Here is a 24,951-nt window from a genome sequence, read left to right on the forward strand (position 1 = left end):
AATAAGTGTCTATACTCTTTAAAATCCATGAAAACACTGCCTCTCCCTACTCTGCACATGCTCAGTTGCTCTCTTTTTTCAGCGCTGTGCCTAAAATCAGAGCCACTAGAGGTCGATCTGTTGCCTAAAAATAACATGTTGCTCAGGGGCTCTAGGCTTCAGCAAAATGGCAGCCTCCAGGTTGAAGAAATAGGGACAATACTGGAGGAAATTTACAGCACACATTAATATTGTTAGCATTTATATTAATGTGGAGTACATTTTTCTTGCTAAAGAACATTATTTTTTATCAAGTTGTTATGGGTAAAGTTCTGCTTTAATGATACAGATAAATAGTTAAAAATGAAAGAAAAGTAATAGAATCATAAAATACTATTATAAGCTTTGTCCATAAAGTCATTGCCTCTTTGACATCCCTAGTCTGCCTTTACACAGGGCCATGGATAAGGGGGTACCACCAGTCCTCCTGTACGGGGCCCAGGGCAGCAGGGGGGACCCAGGCAGCTGGGTGATTCGGATGTGGGCAGGGAAGGTGCTCAGCACATTGTGGGGGGGCAAATACTGGAACCGATCCCCAGTATGGCTGTCTCTGCAGCAGCTGAAAGTGGCTCCTTCTCCTTTCCCTCCCAGCAGTATTTGTTGAGATTAGCTGTCTTTTTTTTTTTTTTTATTTGTGGTGTTTGGATGTGTTCCAGCTCATTTCTGTGCAGAAATTATTGCAGCAGTGTCTAACATATTTTCTTTCATGCGAAACCTCAAAGTATGGTGTACCAGGTCCATTTGAGTACGCTTTGAGTACGCTTTGCATGCATTTTTCATGATGAAAAAAGGCTCTGCACAGCATCTGGAAATGGAAGAGTTAAAAAAATGTTCCAAACGCAAACGCTTATAAACGCAAGTTTGGTGCATTCAAAAAAACTACTGTAAACTCAACTGCCTGAAAACGACATAGTGTACATGGACACATAGGAAAACACTAGGGAGAGTTCAGGGGCTGCTGAAAAAAATGCAGAAAAGCTCCTACACGTGCGTTTATAAGCTGCAGTGTACATGCAGCCTAAATATGTCACATTTATCAGCCCCTTCCTTTCCTAAATAAACACAATGAGTACTTGGTACCGATCACTCACTGTGTTTATTCATACCTGAAGCATAGTAAACTGTTTTTTTTGGGGGGGGCAGGCCCTGTTAGGTTGGCTGTATGGGGCCCCGTGGTTTCTAACAGCAGCCCTGCCTATATGTTGGGTACGGCCCTATGTATCTCAATGTGCACACTAGAACTCACTGTTTCATATCTTGCATCTGGCATTCTGTGTTCTCTTGCTGATTCCTCAGGGTCTGGACTTCATACAGGAGTCGGCTTACATCCTCATGTCGAAGTTTGGTCTCCTCACTCTTCACAACGGACACCTGAGCAAAATGCCATTGAAACACATAGTTTATTATCCTGTAATGACATTTATATTGAATCCATCCACCCAGTTCAGAGATTTCAGGAGTGTGTAGATGGCAGTGAGCTACACACCCACCAGCTTGAAGGACTCTACATAACAGCAAATCTGATGGGGAGGGGTGACACCATGACTTCGTAATGGCCACATCAGCTAGACAGTACTGGGAATAATAGTGGGGGAACTGTGTCACTAGAGGCATATCAGAAGGCTGGAGATGGGATTTATTTGTATTCAGGCCATTTGAATCAACAATCTTTTTTATGTGCTTTGCAGTTTACTGCGGTGAAAAAAAAATGAAAGTGGTGTGATCTTTTACTTTGTTGGGAACCATTCAAAATGAATGAACTTTGGTAACACGCATGGAGCATCACATGTTACTGCTAAGCATCGCGGTGTGAACTAGCCCATGATCAGTTTTTCTTCTGACATTATTTGGCTATCAAGTGTCTGCTAAAGTCAAGTTAGCCCAACTATCTATCTCATTTCTGTGGATAGCCTTACCAAATCCCACCCTGCATAGGTGATGACTGTGTTTCATCCCGTAAGAGCAGCACGGTTCAGCTTCGGGTGGTTGCGGGTGAGGGAGCAGATGCGATTCCCGCACCTGCAACCAACCCACACAGTGTGAACCAGAGCACAGAGCAGCCTGGATCCTCCTCTTCTCGGTTCATCTCCCTCCTGTTGGGTGCCTCCAAAGCAAGCAGCTTGCTATGGGGACACCCGCTGCTCCATGTGCTCCATGTGTCCATTCACACACGGAGCCGCAGCTCATCCCTCTCTCTTCTCATTGGCAAACTGGCTGTGATTGACAGCAGTGGGAGCCAATGGCTCCTGCTTCTATCTCAGCCAAGGCTGGAAAAGGGGTACCACCAGTCCTCCTGTACGGGGCCCAGGCCAGCAGGGGGGCCCAGGCAGCTGTGTGAATAGGATGAGGGCAGGGAGAGTGATCGGCACAGCGGGGGGGGGGCAATTTCAGCCAGCTGATAGGTTGCTTCTCCTCTCCCGCAGGCTTTCAGCTGCAGTAGTGAGAGCCATACAGGGGATCAGTTCCACTAATTGCCCAACACCCCCCACCACACCCATCACCCTCCCTATGCACAATACATTTCCCCTGCCGCTTAAGCCCCTCACTCTTGCATTGCTGCTGGCTTCCATCCACTCCTTCCCACCAGCACTGCAATACACTTCAACGGCAACAGAATCCATCAGGATGGAGATTGGAGGAAGGGTCCAGTAAATATGCCATGTTTACCAGCCCCTTCCTTTCCTGAATGAATACAATGAGTGATTGGTACCCATCGCTCACTGTGTTCATTCATAACTGAAGCATAGTAATCTGTTTTTTTTTGTTGGGGAAGAGGGCCCTGTGAGGTTGGTTGTATGGGGCCTTGTGGTTTCTAACAGCAGCCCTGATCTCAGCCAATGAGATCAGGGAGTCCCGGGATAGCCGAGACTCCAGTGCACTTCGCTTGATCAAGAGGGGGCTTAGGTATTAGTGGGACTGGGGGTGATGCTGCACACAGAAGGTTTTTTTAACTTCCTGCATACAATGCAGGAAGGTAAAAAACCTTGAGCCTTTAGAACCACTTTAAGCCTAAGTTCACATTGATGCGGTGCGGCACATCGCATGTGATTCGCACAGAATCTGCACCACATTCCTGTGTAAATCACACGTGATTTCTGTGCAGAGCAATTTGAGCCGTACATTTTGTAAGGCTCAAATTGCAATGCATTAACACCAAAATAGTGCAGTAAATCAATCTAAATGTCTCTAAAAAAGATTTAGTTTCGAAAATTAGTCCCAGAGGTATTGTCAAGTTGACTGACACATGCTGATGCTGCAAAATTTGGAGTCTAGACATCAATGACCACAAAAGCTTTAAAGAACCTTTCTCATTTCAGAGCTGTAAACGTAAACTATGTTAATAATTTAATGCCTGAAGCTAGAAGTCCTAACTAATAGTTTTGAAGTTTTGATAAGATTTAACTTTGTTTGCCTTTAAAACCAGCCTTCTGGTCTTTCATAGTAATCTTCTGGCATCAATACTGTTTGAGCCAATAACGTATACTACAGTATATGTAAACCCTCACCTTGTAAAACATCCCATACAGTTTAAAATAAAAATGAAGGGTAAAACATTTTTGTATAGGTATTAGAAACATTATAAATACCTTTTTTTCCCCTTATAAGTGATCACATAATCTCTGTTCTCAGCTGCTTAAGGAGCTTAAAGAGCTGGGGAAGGATACACAACAGTACACTGATCTTCCCAGTGAATGGCTGTGCACGGGGTGGGGGGCATGTCAGGGCAAGTCTGATGCTTGGAGGAGAACAGGCTGACTTCCCAGCATAGCTAGACAACTGACCACGCTGTGCTCTCATATCTAGTGCGGTCAGATTTATTAGGAAAGCAGAGGGGCTGGCTGGAACCAGGGATTTCACAGAAAGGAAGCAATACAAAGGCCACTTTTTCAAACAAGTACATGGTGCAGAAGACACATATCAGGAATATGAAATGTTGGGTTTACACATTCTTGAACCTGATAAAAAAAATATAGTAATAAGAAATCCTGACTTTACAGGCTGTATTTACTGAATCAGAGACTTATAGAGTAATGAAACCAAAGACAGCTAAGCAACACCCTCAGAAGGAGGTTAGCTCTCGCCATGCAATTATTATTATTATACAGGATCTACATAGCGTCAACAGTTTGCACAGCGCTTTACAATATGAGGGCAGACAATAAAAAACAACAAGCTAAGAATGATTTTGTACTTCTCTGATGACATGCCCTTAAAGTGGTTGTAAACCCTAATTTTTCTTAAAAATAACAAACCTGTCATACTTACCTGCTCTGTGTAATGGTTTTGCACAGAGCAGCCCTGATCCTCCTCCCCTGGGGTCCTCTGTTGGCGCTACCGGCTCCTCCTGTGAAGTGAGGGCCCCCATAAGGAGCTGCTCTCTATGGGGGCACAGGTGTGGGCTCGGTCCCAAGCCCCGCCGCCTGCATCCATTGATACAGACAGCGGGACTTGGTCCCGCCCCTGGTCCCTCATCATAGGATTTGATTGACAGCAGCAGGGGCCAATGCTATCTGCTATCAGTCTGCCCTGTGAGGAAGGAGCAAGTGGAGAGAGTAGGGTTGCCACCTTTTCTTCAAGCCAAACCCGAACACTTTAGCAGCACAATAAGATTGTAAAAGACCTAGGAAACTTATGGGTGCCCCAAGGAGAGTAGCAAAGCAGCTTAGTGCACCGTGCTGAACAGTTAGTGTGGCCAAATTGTGAGTGTTATGCTTGGAATGCAGAGGTCATGAATAAATAATGTACAGAATGCAGGGGTCAGGAGTGTGTAATGCATAGTAGGAGTCAGGAGTCAGTAACGCACAGTGGAGGAGTAAGGAGGGTACACAATTCCCTCCTTGAGCAATACTCTCCCCCACTTTACCCTTTCATCAAAAATATTCACTCCCTCTCCTGCAATAAAAATCCATAATTTTTATGCTCCCCCACCAGCAAAAATCATTTCTATACCTCCCAAAAGAAATTTCCTCCCCACAAAAACAAATCTTCTCCCCCCTTCCTCAGCACAAGTCTTCCTACACCATCTCCAAAATCCCTAGTCCTAGCACAATCCCACCTTCTTCTCCATCCCAGTACTTATCCCCATCACTTTCAATTCCCCCTCCTAATACAAATCCTCTTCCCCTAATAGCACAGTCCCTCCTTCCCCACAATACCCCTCTCAGAATAAATCCTCTTCCATCCACCAAATCCTCCCTCCCAGCTCAGCCCTCCATTCCAATACAAATCTCCCCCCAAAATCTCTCTTGTAATACAAATCTTTTTTCTCCTCCCACTTCCCCCCCAAACACAAAATCCCACTTCTAGCATAAACCCTCTCCCCGAAAAATCCAACTTCCTAGCACAAATCATCTTCCACGCCCCAAATCCCCCTCCAAGCACAACTCAGCATCCCAGCACAAATACCGCACCCCCACATCCCCCCAAGCATAAATCCCCCTCCCAGTACAAATCCTTCTTCCAGCACAACATGCTCCCCATCCTGTAACAAGTCCGCTCCCCTTGTCTTCTCCAGCACAAATCATCTTTCCCCCAAGCTCCCCCTACACAAGTCCTCTCCCCACTTCCATCCCGAATCCTCCCACTCAAATCTCCCCTCCCAATACAAACCCTTCCCCCCAAACACAAATCTGCTCCCCCATTCTAATACAAATCTACACCTCCCAACCGTCCTGGTTTTTATGGGCCTTTCCTGAGATTTGAACAATATCCTAGCGTCCCAAGAATCCAGGCTGAGTCCTGGAACAAGTTCTGGAATTTGGCTCCACTAACTTGCCCAGCAGGAGGAAGCTAGCATGGGCACCCGGGGCAAATGCCCTGCCTATCTTGGGGTGCTGGGGTTCCAGATGCGCCATGATCATCCCCTCTGTGGCAGCCGGTATCCCTTTAATTTGGGGGAGCAAGGGGGAAAGAAATGTGCTAGGGGGTGCTTTGAAAGGGGAGAGGGCTAGTGCTAGCGGTAGGGGTCCGATATGTGCTGGGGGGGTGTTTTGGGAGGGGAGAGGGCTAGTGCTAGCATGGGGGATTTGGATATGTTCTGGGGGGGTATGTAAGAGGAGAGGGCTAGTGCTAGTGGGGGGAGTCGTCAGATATGTCCTTGGGGGGGGAACTTTCGGAGGAGAGAGGGCTAGTGTTAGCAGGGGGTGGTGTCAGATATGTTGTGCTGGGGGGGTGCTTTGGGAGGGGAGAGGGCTAGTTCTAGCATGGCGGATTGGATATGTACTGGGGGGCACTTTGTGAGGGAAGTGGGCTATTACTAGCAGGGGGGGTGGAGGGAGTTGGATATGTGTTGAGGCGGTGCTTTGGGAGGAAGAAGGCTAGTGCAGGGCAGTACAGTGGCTAAATGGTTAGCACTTCCGCCTGGCAGTACTAGGGTCATTGGTTCGAATCCCAGCCATGGGGCACCACCTGCCTGGAGTTTGCATGTTCTCCCTGTGTGGGTTTCCTCCGGGTACTCCGGTTTCCTCCCACACTCCAAAGACATGCTGGTAGGTTAATTGGATCCTGTCTAAATTTCCCTAATATGTGTATGTATGAATGTGAGTTAGGGACCATAGATTGTATGCCCCTTGAGGGTTAGAGACTGATGTGAATGTACAATATATATGTGTAAAGCGCTGTGTAAATTGACAGCGCTATATAAGTACCTGAAATAAATAAATAGTGCTAGTGTGGAGGGGTAGGATATGTGTTGGGGGTGCTTTGGGAGGAGAGAGGGCTAGAGCTAGCAATGGGGGTTATATATGTGGTGAAGAGGCGCTTTGGGAGGGGAGAGGGCTAGTGCTAGTGGGGGTGGGGTGGTTGGGGGGGTCAGATATATGCTGGGGGGGGTGCTTTGGGAGGGGAGAGGGCTTGTGCTAGAAGGAGGGGGCAGATTTCAAATCCAACCTACTCTTCCCTGCCAAAGCGCCACCCCCCCCAGCACATATCCACTTAACCCCTTACACTTTCTACAGACCTCAGATCAGTGTGTCCCCCTCCTCCCCCCTCCTCCTGTGTGTGTAAACAGAGCCCACAGGTCCCTCCTCCTCCTGGGTATGTAAACAGAGCCCATGGGTCCCTCCTCCTGGGTATGTAAACAGAGCCCATGGTTCCCTCCTCCCCCTCCTCCTGGGTATGTAAACAGAGCCCACGGGTTCCTCCTCCAAGCTCCTCCTGGTATGTAAACAGAGCCCATGGGTCCCTCCTCCCCCTCCTCCTGGGTATGTAAACAGAGCCCATGGGTCCCTCCTCTCCCCTCCTCCTGTGTGTGTAAACAGAGCCCACGGGTCCCTCCTCCTCTTGGGTATGTAAACAGAGCCCATGGGTCCCTCCTCCCCCTTCCTCCTGTGTGTGTAAACAGAGCCCACAGGTCCCTCCTCCCCCCTCCTCCTGTGTGTGTAAACAGAGCCCACGGGTCCCTCCTCCTCCTGGGTATGTAAACAGAGCTCATGGGCTGCCGGCGGGAGCGGCGAAATGCAGAGGAGACTTGTCACAGGTTAGCATGCCCCTGCCAATGGTCCCGACACAATCTGTTCTGAATAATGCGTCCAGGTCTCAGGCAGACAGAATCCCAGACACATCAATCAAAACCCGAACTGTCAAGGTGAGCCGCTGCTCTCATGCACAGCGCTGGATCAGGATTGGGCTCAGGTGAGTAAAGGGCGGGGGAGGGGGGATTTTGTTGTACAGAAGGTTTTTTCACTGAATGTAAAGAATGCATTCAGGTAAACAACGTTGAGCTTTTAGAACCACTTTGAGGTCTGAGCTTACATATTTGAGATGCATCGGGGTATGCATGTTGTCACACATTACATTGCGTGTTAACAGGTGTTATAGATTAAGCAGCACAATTGAATTTCAATGGGTTGCTAGTACACCTAAACATAGGCAATTTCACATTGTTTTCAGTGAAGTTTGGTGTGCAATAACGCAGAACCTTTGGGGTGCATTGGGGATGTACATTAAGTGCCATTCAAAATTAAATGCATTGCACTGTATCTCATTCATACACCTTAAAGTGTATTTCCGCACTTGCAGACTAATTTTAGAAAACCCCTCTACATCTTTGTTATGTGTTCCTATTCACACAGCATATCCAATTTTTAAAAAAAGATATTTCTTACCTTTCAGACGTTTCTCAGGAGGAGGTGTCATGGCTGACTGAAAGGTTTTTGTAACAATGTTAGACTGAGTCTGTCCTCATTAGCCGCTTAAGGACCGCCTTATAGCAGATATACTGGTACAGGACGGCACCTGTGTGCAAAATCACGTATATATAAGTGATTTTGTATTTCCGGGTAGGGGGCAAGCGCAAGCACGCCCTATCCACTCCACCATTTATGGCTGCGGATGTCAATCACCGGGTCCCGGCCGGTAATTACCCGCCGCTGCACAGTGATTGGGGAGGAAGACTGTTTTGTTTACAAATAGTCTTCCTCCCTGTCAGCTCGAGCACACTGCTCAGGATGACTGTGCACAGCACAGCCATCCCGATCAGTGTGCTTACATTAAAGCACACACACCACGCCCCTAGTAAAACACTCCCAGCACATAGTTAACCCTTTGATCGACCCCCACATTAACCCCTTCCTGCCTAGTGCCATTAGTACATTAGTGCTGTTTTTTAGCACTGATCACTGTATTGGTGTCACTGATGGTGCCAGTAAAACCAAGGTAGTCTCCCCCCAGTGTGTATAAGTCAGAATGCCCGCCGCAGTCCCGCTACAAGTCGCTGATCGCCGCCATTACTAGTAGAAAAAAAATCTCAGTATCTATACCGCCATGTGTAAACGCTATAACTTTCAAGTAAACCAATTAATTTACACTTATTGGGATTTTTTTCTAGCAAAGACATGTTGCAGAATACATTTTGGCCTAAATTTATGACAAAATTTTATTTTTTAAATGTTTTTTTACTGGACATGTTTATTAGCAAAAAGTCAAAAATAGTTTTTTTTCTCAAAATTGTAGGTCTTTTTTTGCTTATAGTGCGAAAAATAAAAAATGCACAGGAGATCAAATACCACCAAAAGAAAGCTCAATTCATTGGAAAAAAGGACATACATTTCATTTGGGTGCAGCGTTGCATGACCGCGCAATTGTCAGTTAAAGTAACGCAGCGCCGTAATGCAAAAAATGGCCTGGTCAGGAAGAGGGGTAAATCCTCTGGAGGGCAATGTGGTTAACATACAATGTAAGAAGACCACCTTTAAGGCTTTGTTAGGACAGCGTTCAGATCTACTTGCAACTGACAATGCAGGTCTGCCTACACAGTACAGACAGGGTTTATGGCAAACACAGCTGCCCAGCCCCTTCATATACAAAGAGAACTACCTAGGATTTTCCTTGATGGAGGTTCCAGAATAGATTATCCAAAAAAACTGCAATTTTTAAATATTTCTTAAGTCATGGTATGTGAATAGGGACATGTAACAAATATATAGTAAGTGTTATCCCAATTTGCTGAAAAAGTGGAAAAACGCTTTAAGAAAGTCAACTTTACAAAGAGAAATACCTAAGATCAACCCTACCCAGGATAACACATTCCAATTAAATGTGATAATTTTCACACAGATATTCTCTTTACGAGGTCCAGTACAACACCATGTGCACTTCTTTGTTATCTACAATGAATCACAAGCGGCAAAATAAAATCACTGCTTTAAAGTGCTCTGTTCAGCAAAATCTATCTGTTCACTACAATAGACACACAGCATAGAAAAAACCTGCGTTGCATAATTCTCCCCCACATTATTCTGCACAATGACCCACGAAGATAACAACATACTTTTCTTCATGTACACAATACTGTTGTGCTATCCCTGTTGTGCACACCTGAAATACAATGAAATGGGTAATGTCAGGTTTAGTACACTATATTGCCAAACGTTTTTTACACACACATTAACTTTAATGGCATCCCAGTCTTAGTCCATAGGGTTCAATACTGCGATGGCCCGCCCTTTGCAGCTATAACAGCTTCAACTCTTCTGGGAAGGCTGTCCACAAGGTTTAGGAGTGTGTCTATGGGAATGTTTGACCATTCTTCCAGAAGCGCATTTGTGAGGTCAGGCACGAGAAGGCTCCACTCTAAGTCGTCCCAAAGGTGTTCTATCGGGTTGAGGTCAGGACTCTGTGGGGGCCAGTCAAGTTCCTCCACCCCAAATTTGCTCATCCATGTCTTTATGGACCTTGCTTTGTGCACTGGTGCGCAGTCATGTTGGAACAGGAAGGGGCCATCCCCAAACTCTTCCCACAAAGTTGGGAGCATGAAATTGTCCAAAATGTTTTGGTATGTTGACGCCTTAAGAGTTCCCTTCACTGGAAATAAGGGCCCAAGCCCAACCCCTGAAACACAACACCATAATCCCCTCAACCAAACTTTACACTTGGCACAATGCAGTCAGGCAAGTACTGTTCTCCTGGCAACCGCCAAACCCAGACACGTCTATCAGATTGCCAGACAGAGAAGAGTGATTGGTCACTCCAGAGAACATGTCTCCACTGCTCTAGAGTCTAGTGGCGGCGTGCTTTACACCACTGCATCCAACACTTTGCATTGCACTTGGTGATATAAGGCTTGGATGCAGCTGCTCAGCCATGGAAACCCATTCCATAAAGCTCTCTACACACTGTTGTGCTAATCTGAAGGCCACACAAAGTTTGAAGGTCTTTAGCTATTGAGTCTGCAGACAGTTGCCGACTTCTGTGCAAGGTGCACTTCAGCATGCGCTGACCCCGCTCTGTCATTTTACGTGGTCTACCACTTCATGGCTGAGTTGCTGTTGTTCCCAGTTGCTTCCACTCTGTTATAATACCACTAACAGTTAACCGTGGAATATTTAGCATCAAAAAAATTTAACGGATGGACTTATTACACAGGTGGCAACCTATTGCAGCATTACGCTTGAATTCGCTGAGCTCCTGGGAGCGGCCCATTCTTTCACAAATGTTTGTAGAAGCAGTCTGCATGCCTAGGGGCTTGATTTTATACACCTGTGACCATGGAGGTGATTGGAGCACCTGAATCCAATGATTTGGAGGGGTGTCCAAATACTTTTGGCAATATAATGTATACTTAGTAATTGCTGATAATAACTTTTTTTATAAGAAATTACATTTTATACCTATTTCCAAATGAGCATTGAGTAGTGATGTGCACTTATCTAATGCAACCAGTTTTCACTTGTACAGAAAAATGAACTAGACTTCTGATTTGTTACTACACCGTAGTTAGGTCACCGGTATGTTTCCAGAAAAAAGCCTACTCCAAATACATTAGTGTATGGAAGTGAATCCATCTTGCAGGGGAAGGCTGAGTGTAGGCAGAGGCAATTTGGCCTCCCTTCACAGGTGGTGCTGACAGCACCACCATACAGGGAGAGTGAAGGACAGGAGGAACTTACTTTCCTTCTTGGCCTTTGTAGCTAGTCATCAGTTTAATTGACCCTGCAGCCATCTTTAGTGAAGGCAGTGCTTATAAATGCACTGACTCCCTACAGTTGGCTTGCATTTTGTAGGTGGGCAGGATAGGGATAGGAACCTGCTGTTGAGGGAGAGTTTGCCTAGTATTGGGCTAGGTTCCAGATGAAGAGGGACAGATTAGGGACTGGTAGCCAGTTCATGGGTGTGGAGCCTCTCCACTACAACTCCTCTCTACTACACTATCTGCAAGCAGGGCCAGTGCTAGACTATTTTGCGCCCTAGGCGAGACCAGCTACTTGTGCACAAAGTCCAAAAATCTTCCACAATGTGAGTCCTCTTTAAATGTGATTCCAAGTGAAAAAAATATATAGCATTGAACCACGTGCTGTGCCCGTCATACACCCCCTCTCAGGTGTGCACTCACCAGAACATAGCCTTTAATCAGCCTTATCACATAGATATCTAATTGTTGAGACCAAGAGGTTCCTCCAAGAATCACCCATAATATAAATGGCTGCCAGGATCATAATAAATACTCTTCTCCATAGTTACATAGAAAGAGAAAAAATTTGCTCCAATTGTGTATTACTCAAGGTAAACAACTTTAATAAGCCAAATATTGCACTTACAGCAATTAAAATCTCAATAAGCCTTTAAAACATAGCATTTAGTGAGTCAGATGCTGCATGGTGCTCTCACCACCTCAGGATATGCCGGACAGAACGCCGTCACGTCACTTCTGGTTACGGATCTCTTGTGGCGTATCCGGAGGTGGTGAGAGCACCATGCAGCATCTGACTCACTAAATGCTATGTTTTAAAGGCTTATTGAAATTTTAATTGCTGTAAGTGCAATATTTGGCTTATTAAATTTGTTTACCTTGGGCGCTCGTTCGTCCTCCCCTTTCCTGTCCTGCTGGGCTGCATGCTCAGATAAGGGTCTGGTATGGATTTTGGGAGGGACCCCCACGCCATTTTTAAAAAAAATTTGGTGTGGGGATTCCCCTCAAAATCCATACCACACCCGAAGGGCTTGGTATGGATGGGGAGGGGGGATCCCACACGTTTTTTTTTTTTTTAATGTAATTGCCGAGCAATCCCAGCAATTCTTTTTACATTCAGCTGCCAGTGGGGAACCCCGCTGATAGCTGAAACAATAAAGAATGTTTTTAGTAGCTGTGCGGTATCTTACCGCATACTCAGATGCGGTAAAATACTACTTAATAAATTGTCCCCTCTGTTCGAAGTTCATGGTCAAACTGCTCAAATGTTTGATTGTGAACTGAACAGCGGGGTGTTTGGCCCATCACTATCTTTCACAAATGTTTGTAGAAGCAGTCTGCATGTCTAGGTGTTTTATTTTATACACCTGTGGCTATGGAGGTTATTGGAACACCTGAATCCAATGATATGGAGGGGTGTCCTAATACTTTTGGCTATATAGTGTGTCTGTGTGCATATATATATATATATATATATATATATATATATATATACAGTGGGGATCGAACGTTTGGGTACACCAGCTAAAAATTTGTATTAATGTGCATAAAGAAGCCAAGGAAAGATGGAAAAATCTCCAAAAGGCATCAAATTACAGATTAAACATTCTTATAATACGTCAACAAAAGTTAGATTTTATTTCCATCATTTACACTTTCAAAATAACAGAAAACAAAAAAATGGCGTCTGCAAAAGTTTGGGCACCCTGCAGAGTTAATATCTTGTACTGCCCCCTTTGGCAAGTATCACAGCTTGTAAACGCTTTTTGTAGCCAGCCAAGAGTCTTTCAATTCTTGTTTGAGGTATCTTTGCCCATTCTTCCTTACAAAAGTCTTCCAGTTCTTTGAGATTTCGGGGCTGTCTGTCACGCACTGCTCTTTTAAGGTCTATCCATAGATTTTCAATTATGTTGAGGTCAGGAGATTGTGAAGGCCATGGCAAAACCTTCAGTTTACGCTTCTTGATGTAATCCCCCGTGGATTTCGAGGTGTGTTTAGGATCATTATCCATTTGTAGAAGCCATCCTCTCTTTAACTTCAGCTTTTTCACAGATGGCATCAAGTTACCATCCAAAATTTGCTGAAATTTTATTGAATCCATTTTTTTTTCCTTCTACTCGTGAGATGTTCCCTGTGCCAATGGCTCCAACACAACCCCAAAGCATGATTGATCCAACCCCATGCTTAACAGTTGGACAGAGGTTCTTTTCATTAAATTCTGTGCCCCTTCTTCTCCAAACGTACCTTTGCTCATTCCGACCAAAAAGTTCAATTTTAACCTCATCGGTCCACAGAACTTGTTTCCAAAATGCATCAGGCTTGTCTATATGTTCATTTGCAAAGTTCAAACGATGATTTTTGTGGTGAGGACGTAGAAGAGGTTTTCTTCTGATGACTCTTCCATGAAGACCATATTTGTACAAGTATCTCTTTATAGTGGAATAGTGTACCACAACTCCAATGTCTGCCAGATCTTTCTGGAGGGATCGTGCAGTCAAACGTGGGTTTTGAATTGTTTTTCTCACAATCCTGCGAGCTGTTCTGCCTGATATTTTTCTTGGTCTTCCAGATGTTGCTTTAACTTCCACTGTTCCTGATGACTGCCATTTCTTAATTACATTCCGAACAGAGGATATTGACATCTGAAAACGCTTTGCTATCTTCTTATAGCCTTCTCCAGCTTTGTGAGTGTCAACTATTTTCAGTTTCAGTTTTCTAGACAACTGCTTAGAAGAACCCATGGTGCTGATTGTTGGGGCAAGGTCAGATGAGTCTGGGCATTTAAAACCTTTGAGATTGACATCACCTGGTCTTCCCAGACGATGATTGAGAACAATCCATGACACTGGCAGGTCTCAGCTTGGCAAAGGGGGCAGTGCATGCTATAAATTCTGCAGGGTGCCCAAACTTTTGTAGACGCCATTTTTTTGTTTTCTGTTATTTTGAAAGTGTAAATGATGGAAATAAAATCTAACTTTTGTTGACGTATTATAAGAATGTCTAATCTGTAATTTGATGCCTTTTGGAGATTTTTCCATCTTTCCTTGGCTTCTTTATGCACATTAATACAAATTTTTAGCTGGGGTGCCCAAACTTTCGATCCCCACTGTATATATATACACACAGGCGTAAAAGCCGCGGATATCTACAGAAGACTCCAAGCACAGTATGGTGATGCAACGCTCAGCCACAGTAAGATATTTGATTTGAATGCTGTAAATGTTGCAAAGATGGCCATACGTCTGTCAGTGGTTTCCACAGTCATTCCTGTGATTATTCAGCTTGTGGAACGCCTGATCCAGGATAATCGAAAAATAAACTGTCATGAAACTGCACAAAGAGATAAATCTTTCAGTGGGAACGGTGAACACAATGATGACGAAGTGAAGCTGGCTGTCCTAGGATGGTTCAGGTGTACTGACAAATCTTTCTATGCCGAAGCTTTCCAGGCATTAGTTAAACACTGGGTTAAGTGTATAAATGTAGCAGGAGAGTATGTAAAAAAAAATAAATGCAGTATCCACTCCTTGAAATTTGTTCTTTTATTATATAAACCCAAAAGTCTCAGTTTGACTTGAACACCCCCCATATATACCATGGTTTGTGGACTCTACAACCTAATATGCACTGATTAGGGTTATTTTTTACCAAAGAAATTCAGCAGAATACATTTTGGCCTAAATTTAAGAAGAAAGAAAACTTGTTTTATTTTTTTTTTAATTTTCAGTATTTTTTCATCTATATAGCAAAGAATAAAAAAAACCCAGTGGTGGTTAAATAGCACCAAATGAAAGCTCAATCTGTTTAAAAAATAAAAATTGAATTTACCTTTCAAATTGTGACAGCACTGAAAGCTTTAAATTGGTCTGGGCAGGGGGTGAAAGTTCCCGGTACTTAAACTGCTCCACCCCCCTTCTTACACCTTTTGTAACAGGTAGGTATACTTAGCTATTCTCAGGCTGCTCTGGTCCGATCACCTGATCATCTCCCCTCTGTCAGCTAGCAGAGGAAGCACTGACAATGGATGAAGCAGGGAAGAGGAGGAAGCACTGACAATGGATAGGCCATAGTAAGCCTATGGGGGATGTCACAATTGCGGATAGCTTGCTATGGAATTGCTCCAGAGGCAACATATCCCCACACCAAGCAGCAAACATGATGTCTATGAAGCTACCCCACAGTAGGCAATATTTCTAAAACAAATGACGTGGATAAATAAACATAAATAAATCAATTTCTCTTCCACCCATGTTATAAATGCATTTGCATCAGGGAAGCTGCATTCTAACCAATAGTAATCCCATTTAAATAAAAATACATGTTTTCCAAAGTGATCCTTAAAGGATCCAAAATAAATTGTATTTGTACCTATGTATATCTCAACAACCAACAGCACCTTAGATGCCTTAATCCCTAATTCATGATCAGTACACATATATAAACTTGAAATATCCCAGGTGACCAAAATCGTTTTTTCTGGGATAGAACAATCTCTAATCTTCCACAAAAGTGACCAGTATCTTTGAAATATGAGCATGTCCCACCAATAAGAGGGTTTATTATTCTGTCATAAAATTTTGCAGGACAAAATAAAATCTATTTTTGCAACTATTGTTTTGCCTGGTGGGCAATTGGGATTCTTATGTACCTTGGGGAGTACACATATCATGGGAGTAACAAGGTGTTACTTCATTAAAAATAATGGCTCTCTAATTAGTGAGACAGATTTATATTTGAAAGATACTGATCACTTTTTGTGGAATATTAGGGATTGTTTTATTCCAGAAGGAACGATTTTCGTCACCTGGGACGTTTCAAGTTTGAAGAGCAGCGATGGGTTCACATGCCGCTCCCCCTTATGTAAATGCTTTTATGACATGGGTGGAGGAGACATTTATTTATCCTCATCATTTTTTTCCGAAATATTGCATTGTGGGGTTGCTTCATAGGCGGTGTGTTTGCCATTTGATGTGTGAGCCACTTCATCTCTGGACCAATTCCATAGCAAGCTAAATGTGATGATAGAAAATGTAAAATTTAATATGCAACCTAGTGAACAACAGATTCTGTTTCTGGACATGTTAATTGAGATTGACAATGGTAAATTACAAAATGGAAGATATACCATACCATTGGATAGGAACAAACTTTTGCATTACACAAGTCACCATCCACCTAATGTCTTTAAATCAATCCCTAGGGCCCATTATAAGTGAGTTATTAGAATAGTGAGTGAACCAAAGGCGAGGGTGGAAAGCTTTGAGGAGACAAAAAGGAAGCTTTCTAAATAGGTTTATCCAAATGAAATATTAAAACGAGAAAAAAAATCACATTTGTCCCTCACCTTAAGGTATACTGTAACTAAAGGCAAAACTTTTTTAAAATGTTGGACAGACTGGAGAGGGACTAGAACACCTGTCAGTTTGTATTGCTGTCTGTGTTAGTTATCTCAGTTATGGAGATTCCACCCTAACTATTTGTACCATTGTCATGAAAAGTGAAAGTAAAAGAAAATCCCAAATTTTGAGTTGTCCCCAGAAAAGTAATAGCGGGGAAAATCTTTCAATGGGGACACTAGTTTTGGTGACCTAGGTTCCCCAAGGAATTCCCTTAATTTGCAAGGATTTCCTCTCACCTCCTGTTTGGCAATGGCACAGGAAGTAAAGGGAAATCTCCGAAACGGGACACAGATGGCAAAAAAAATCTGACAGGGGTTATAACCTTCCCTTGCTCTATCCAAAATAAAAAAAAATGTTGCCTATAATTCTACTTTAATTACTTATCTGAATATAGCAGAGACCTATACATTAGTTTAGCAGGGGTTGCACAATATAAAATCAGTTTGTACCCTCCAATCATTGCCAATGCATTCGCTACAGAAGTTTTTATTTCTGGGTTTAAATTGTATGCAGTATACAGCCATGATGAGAGGGGAGAGTTTTACCATCCCCAAAAGGGATATAGAATACCCTTAGGCACTATTTAACATGTCAGTAAATGTATATAATATATATTATTTAGTGTCAGTGCAGTCTCTCCTATGTGAGGAAGATGACACAGAAACTTAGAAACATTGCAAGAAATGAATATGTGATTAATGAACTGAAAAACCAGCGGTTAGACATTTTATTGAAAATGGTCATATGGTCTCACAGTAAAAGTATATCTCCATCAATCATAGACCTGCATTAAAGAAGAAGTAAGACCAATTTTCTTTTGGCCCAACTTCTCTTGTGGATCACAGGAGTGCACTTAGTTCTGCACTGCTGTGGCCCATTTTTTGGCTGACAGTTCGCTAAAGTCTAGCTCAGTCTCTTAGCAAGCTGTTGACAGCCTGAGCAAGCCGCCCTCGCCCCCTTGACAGCCTGGCACACCATTGAGCGCTGGAGGGGCACAACAGGGAGCTGGTGACTGACGGTCACCGCTCTCTGCTTATTGAAGACTGACAACTGAGTGATCAGTGGTTTTTGATTGCTCAGTTCTTAGTCTTAGAGTTGGTGGGAGACAGATGCAGCATAAGATCAATTCTGCATCCACCTAGGTGAGTTTGTACGTTTGCTTTTTTTTAATTTCCAAACTTTTCTTTTAAGGAGAGTTGGAGACTGAGAATTGGTATTAGTGAAATGGATACATGATTTGAACACCTTACAACCATGGGACCAAATGCAGATTTCGAACTATATTTATTTTGATGATTATTTTTTGTGATTTGATTTTGTTATACACTGTGGTGTATTGTGAATATGGATGCAATTGGTGTCATATTTGATGTCAGAATGTTAATGTGGAGATTGGTCTTCCAAATCTCCTCTGTGACAGATGAATAATGCAAGACCAATAATTTAAGATTTAATTCCAGCAAGGCAGTGTCAGTTCCACTGAATACAGATTTGAGTTAATGAGCACAAGATGCTGAGTAGCAGCCAACAGGCTAGAGGAAGGGTCAAATGATTAGACCCAAAATTGTTGCCTGTATTGTTGTTATTCTTGAAATTTTGAAACATTGAATATTTGTTATTCCTGATGGATTAAGCTCAATTCACACTGCTGCAACTTCCAGTGTGACTTTGCATTGCAACTTACTTGTGACTTGAGGTGACTTCAATCCGACTTTTATGCAACTTTGATGTTTTGCGACTTTGACAAAACATCTTAACAATGCAGAGTATGACAAATATTATTGAACTTACAAAACCCTCTGAAGTCACAGCCAAAGTCACAAAGATAAGACAAAGAAATTACTTCCTTGTGACTTGTGTGACTTTTAACATTGCAGTCATTGGCACTTATGTCACAAGGAAGATGCAGAAAAGTAGTGCAGGAACTATTTTTTTGTCAACTTGAGTTGCAGCAATTAAAATGGCACCCATCAAAATGAATGTGTTTTGACTTGTCATGCGACTTTCTGTGTTGCAGCAGTGCAAACCAAAGCTTAATAAAGATTACGAGTGCTGCAGCTATTCTGTATTATTTTGTATTTTGCGGTAACAAGTTCCGGAGTTTAACTACACTTTCATGGGAAAAAATAGCAATTAAAAAAATAACATATAGTGAATAATTGCTATACAAGTCATATTGAAATTGAATGTTATTATAAGTTACCTTTACTTTTCAATCTGCAGCATTGTACTTTTATGTACAATGCAATGCAAAATGGCAACCTAGAGACGTTCTGTACACAGATGGTGTATGGAATGCCCCCCAGAAATGTTGTTACCTGTTTGTGCGATTGGCTTACTGATTTTCCCAGAAGTCTGCACTAAAATACAAATGAGATTTTGGCCATGCCCTGCAACAAAAATACTCCCACAGGAAAATCACATCTAAAGGGATTCAAACCCTGTCACTTTTCTCACTGTAACCCTAGTGCAGCAGCTGTCATCATAACTATAAAGTCACTCCCATTCACATTCACTTTGCACCTTGCCACAGACAAACATCTATTTCTTCACAATGACAAAAAGTAGGAATCGACAACAAAGTTTGTTAAAATCTTTCAATTGTACATAGATCACCCAGAGGGGAATTTTTTTTCTCAACAAAAGTGGAGTTACTCTTCAAATAACAGGTGTACAGTAGACCATTGGTTGAACATATGATAACGCTCTTGGTAGAGGGCAATTGTTGCATAGGCGGACAAATATATAATAATTTTGCTATGATTTTATCTTTGTAACATGAGCTAGTACCTAAGAGGTTGAAATGCGTTGTTACAGTATTGCTCCTTCTAGGCTACAATAAATCAAGTTTTTTTTAATTGCATGGCAAGTGCCAGCTGTTACCTTCTTTTTTTGCACATGTGAATGCTGAATAGGAATTGCATATCAACCTCATGGCTGTCTAGATCCAAGACCCAAGTATTCTCCAGCAGGTCAGTCATCCTTACGGTGCCTGAAAACTGCATCCACCACCACGAAACACCACTGTAGAGAAGGCTCCACTTTATTGTCGAACAATAATGTAGAGGGAGTTTTTTTATGGGAAGCATAGAAGGCATCTACCACTGGTCACCAAGGAAAAGAAGCATAAAAGGCCACAAATGCAAAATGTCTTTGACCACAAATGCAAAACATAGTGTGCCATGTGTCTGGTAAGGGTGTATTGAGCAAAAGGGGCCTTAATTAATTTATGAGGCCCCAAAATTAGAGTTTACTCCCACATATCATTGTTTGTCTTACCTTTCTCTTGATGTGCTCCAATAAATGTTCATGCCCTTGCAAGAAGTAGAGATGCTGAAATTCCGTGTCATCTCTTTCTGGCTTTACTAGTCCACCTTGCTCGATGTTCACCACCTTTCTGAAGCCATCTACAAAAAGCAAAGCAAAACTACAGTCCTAAAATGTAACTGTTTATGTTTTTGGTGAATTTACTTATTTACTGAATTAAAAAGTTCCCAACATTCTAGTTATTCAGAAACCAATGTCTGATGACCAGATCATGGGAGACATAATGATGACATTTCCTTTGTGTTGTAACAAAAAGCTAAGGAAACCTTCAAGTTCTATCAAGGAAAAATGTGCATGCTAATAATACACAGTCTGGTCTCTTTAATGCTCACTTTTCTTTAGGTTACAAAAAAGGATTAAAACATACATTTATTGCAACAATAGATAGGGTCTCCAACCCTGCCACTTCATTTTAACTATTCATACATATTGACCACAGGGGTCTCTATACAGAGATTTTTTCTCACAGTGTATGCACTAGTGTTTCCCTACAGGGGAGATTAATTAATCTAAGAACCTACTCTTAAACAATGACTGGCATATGCATGGCAGCAAGACTACTACACTTTCAGTCTGTCCTTTGGCATATATACTGTATAGCAGCCTTTCCCAACCTTTCCAACACAGAGGAACCTGTAAAATAACTTTTAGTCCAAGGGAACACCTGCTAAAAATTACTATATCTACAAATCATGATACCTTAGCGTGATGGTCAGTGGGAAGAATGCTGCTTAAACTTGTGGTCAATGGGAAGAACTGCCCCATTAAAGAGCTAAAAAGATCAATGGTGGCAGTAGCAACTTATCTGAAAGGCAGAAAGTGTGCATTGCTCAAGAAACCCCTAGCACCTCCTGGAAAAAACCCTAGGGCAGTGATGGCGAACCTTTTAGAGACCAAGTGTCCAAATTGCAACCAAAAACTCACCTATTTATCGCAAAGTGCCACTGACCACCAGCACAGAGGGGAAAAGTGCCACTGACGACCATCACAGAGGGGGAAAAGTGCCATTGACCACCAGCACAAGGGGGTAAAGTGCCACTGGCCACCTGCACAGAGGGGCAATGTTTCACTGACCACCAGCTTTTGGCCTGCTCTGAAAAAGGCATCTGAGTGCATTTCTGACCTTGTGGGGGCTTCTACTAAAATCACAGCCAGTCCAAGCAAATATATATAATTTCCTTGGGCATGCAAGCTCAGACGAGCCGTGGCTAATAACGTCATCGCCTGGCACCACTACTCCTTTCTGAGCATGCATGGCCCCTATGTGCGCTGTTATCTGATGCTTGGTTGCTGGGGCGACTTGGCTAGCGTGCCAACATAGAGGGCTCCATGTGCCGCAGCGACCGGTTCGCCACCACTGCCCTAGTGTTTCATGGAACCCTGGTTGAGAAACCAGACACTAAAGCTTTCCCTCCAATGAAAATTCCTTTCCTCCCAGAATACAGACACTGCATGCAAATCACAATTTCCATTCTGTTCTATACTTACACATATTCAGCTGCCTCACAAAGCTTGCCATGTTGTTGTGCTTGAAGTACTTGGGTAGAACTTCCTTTGCAAACCTGCCTTGGTCAAAAACATGGAAACTGGTGCCATTCTGGAAGAGAGAATTTGGAAGACATTTAATGGTTCCAGGAAGGAAATAATTTGAAACTGAATAGAATAAAAGAGTAGTAAAGTCTACTAGTAAGATGAACATTGGCATGTGAAGAACAGGCTCTGTTCGTGCGAAGAGGGTTTTCATATACAGTGTAGATAGACATTGTACTCCTCTTTGAGGGACCAGAACTGCATATTAATGTGCACTGAATTTTTTAACAGCTCTCTTGCATATGCTAATTACTGTGTGAATAGTGGGCATCCAACTACATCTGTGATTATTCAGTCATATAATGAGCCAGGAAAACTTTATGCAACCACAAACATGCAGATAACTGATTTGTACTGCAACCACCTGTACTCATGAAGAGGCATGCATGGAAGATGAAGTTAAAAATCGAACCAGCAGTATATGTGAGGTGGCAATAGATGGGAAGAGAGCACTTCCATGTAAGAACAAGTGGGAGAAGGATATAGGAAATCATCACAGAGGAACAGTGGAGATGTATACTGGAATCAGGACCGATGGTATCTTTTTCCCCCCTCACAGATAATGTCCCATCTTTTTCTGTATCGCAGGGTATACTGTACCCCTCAGAAATTGTTTTTGTTTGGGCGGAAACAGGATACTAGATGCCCAAGATGTGGAGATCCAAACGGAGACCTCATCCACATGGTATGGAGAAGCCCAAAGTTACATAGGTGTTGGGTTGAGGTTCTTGGTACTATAAAATCGGCAAATGGGGTATCTTGTAGTCTAGATCCAATGTTATGTATATTGGGATATGTGGATGAGGATAAGGTAGTGAAGGAGGTACAGGAGGTAATAATTCGGTGCTAATTTTAGGCGTGCAAATTGATTGCGCAGAGGTGGCTTGCAGTGGTGCCACCCTCATATCAGGACTGGGTGAGGACGGTGGAAGAAACAGTAAGGAAAGAAAGATTGGTATATAATAAACGAGAATGTGCAAAGAAATTTCAGAGAATATGGAAACCATGGGTAAATCGAGGAGGATTAACTGTTGAGGATTGGGAAGAGATTAGGTAGTAGCCCAGAGGAGAAGGGAAAGAAAGGAGAATGTCCGAAAGAAAGTTTAAAAAGATCCTATGGAATTTTTTAGATGAAGAGAGTAGCACATTATTATGTTATGATATAACCATAATAAGTAAATGTTCAATATGAAATGTATGTAAGTTTTATGAAAAGTTTTCAATAAAGAATATTTAAGACAAAAAAAAATAAAACCAGCAGCATTTGCTTTCAGCATCTCTGCATACAGTAGGTACAGGAAGTGTCCTTGATATAAATATAAAGTCTGAGAAGTTACAAAACAGTTAAAAATTTACACATGACATGCATTTTGATGACTTGGCAACAGAAATTAACAAGCCTTGGTCAATGGCTGGTAACTCTAGTCCTAAATTCAAAAAAGAAAATTGGAAATTAACACCAACGTGTGTCAATTACAGATGTCAGCAGAGAAAAGGAAAGGTATGTTGACACATAAAACTGCACCTGCCTAACACTACAAAAATATACCTCTACTCACATGTAAATATCTAAATAAGCCCTTAATATTGGCGAACAGTAGAGGGGAGCTTGTTGACGCCTAGAACCATTGGGCCAGGGTTGTGCAGAGAGGCCCTTGTCTCATGAACATTAGGATAAGGTGAATGGCCAGGTAGAGCAAGCTTGTCTTTTCTGGCCAACCAGGCTGCATTCTCAGATAAGGGTCTGGTATAATTTTTTTTTCTTGTTCTTTGCATAGGGTTCCCCTCAAAATTCATATGAGACCTGAGGGGTCTGAATATATACTTCCAAATGGCAAATTGTGCTTTATCACAAAGGTTAAGAATAGCTCCAATCATGATGGGGTTAGATAAGGTTCTGTCTTTCTGCTGTGCTGCATTTGATGACCCAGTGTCAAGTGCAGCTCACAGCGCATGTGGCACTGCACCCGCAGGGTACCTGTCTAATTAGTTTAATTTTTAAATATTAAAAAAGCATTAAAAGTTGGTATTTTCCAATTTTAACCCATGCAAGCCCAAAACTATCCAGTAATTTTAAAGCCCAACTCCGGGCACCTTGATATTTATACTTTTGGAGGACTTAATTATTTTGTACCTCTACCCTGTATTTAGCTGTACTGTAAAATACAACCAGAGTTGTACTCCCAACTCCACACTGCATTGGAAAGACTTTTATGGCACTAGTTCTGGTGTTGTGTCTCTGCCCCCTCTCTGTGGATTTCCATTCACAAAGTACAGCCTGTGATGGCACGGTAGCCGGCAGCAGCATTATCATTGTGGCCACTAGGACAAGAAGTGGGGTGAAATCTCTCCAACTTGACTAGAAAAGCAACAAAAGCTTTTTTAGGAGTGCGAGAAGGCAAGAACCCCAGTGGGGCCATGAACAACAGTAAAGACCCGAGATATAATTCCCATATAAAAAATGTTTGTGCTTGAGATTTACTTTACATAATAGGACATTTCCACAACAAGAATATAACTGAGCTTTATTCATATTCCAGTTTTTCAGTTTTATAAAGCAGTTCTATAACATGAAGTACAAATAACACGAGGGGCGTTCAAGTCAAACTGGGACTTTTAATTTTACAGGTATAAAAAGGGATACTAGCATGGTGGTACTACACGCCGTAGTAAATGGCAAGTGTGTCCTATTACTGATAGGCAGCACACATGCCCAATGCCGGTCCAGAGACTCTTTATCAAGATGGCAGACAATAGTATTAGTGCATGAAACAGCGTGTGGTGATGAAGTTTCTTGTGAATGAAGGCATAAAAGCCGTGGATATTTACTCCCAGTTCACATCTATGCGGCCATGCGGGCTGCGTTTTGCTTAGGCACAAAAGCCCATTCATTTGAATGGACTCCCGTGCCCGAGACACGCAGGGAAAGGAGTCCCTGCACTTCTTTGGAAAACGCAGCCCACACAGGAACCTCGGTTCCCAGTACAGTTGCGTTTCCCAGTGCGGGCGGCGTGCCATTAGAACTAATGGCACCCGCCCGTGGGTCTGAAATTCTCTGTGCGGGTGGTGCAGCTGCACGGATTTTCGTGCGGATTCGCAGCGGCACCACTCGCACAGACGTGAACCTAGGGTTATAGAAGACTTCAAGCACAGTACGGTGAAGAGAATGGTGTAAATGTTTCAAAGATG

The 24,951-nt window shown here is 42.8% G+C and overlaps 1 protein-coding gene across 1 annotated transcript in view; it reads right to left on the reverse strand.

Annotated features, from left to right (window-relative positions):
* The window catches only part of HSF4 (heat shock transcription factor 4), a 105,503-nt gene that overhangs the window by 47,839 nt on the left and 32,713 nt on the right, over positions 1-24,951 (reverse strand). The window contains exons 2-4 of the mRNA XM_089692844.1: positions 21,661-21,769; positions 20,125-20,252; positions 1,286-1,410 (exon numbers count right to left, since the gene is read on the reverse strand). Coding sequence (XP_089548970.1) covers positions 1,286-1,410; positions 20,125-20,252; positions 21,661-21,769 — 362 coding nt within the window. The remainder of the gene's footprint in view (positions 1-1,285; positions 1,411-20,124; positions 20,253-21,660; positions 21,770-24,951) is intronic.

This window comes from Staurois parvus, unplaced genomic scaffold (genome assembly GCF_062004578.1).
Source record: "Staurois parvus isolate SC_StPar_1 unplaced genomic scaffold, SC_StPar_1.0 ptg000607l, whole genome shotgun sequence".
NCBI classification, from domain to species: domain Eukaryota; kingdom Metazoa; phylum Chordata; class Amphibia; order Anura; family Ranidae; genus Staurois; species Staurois parvus.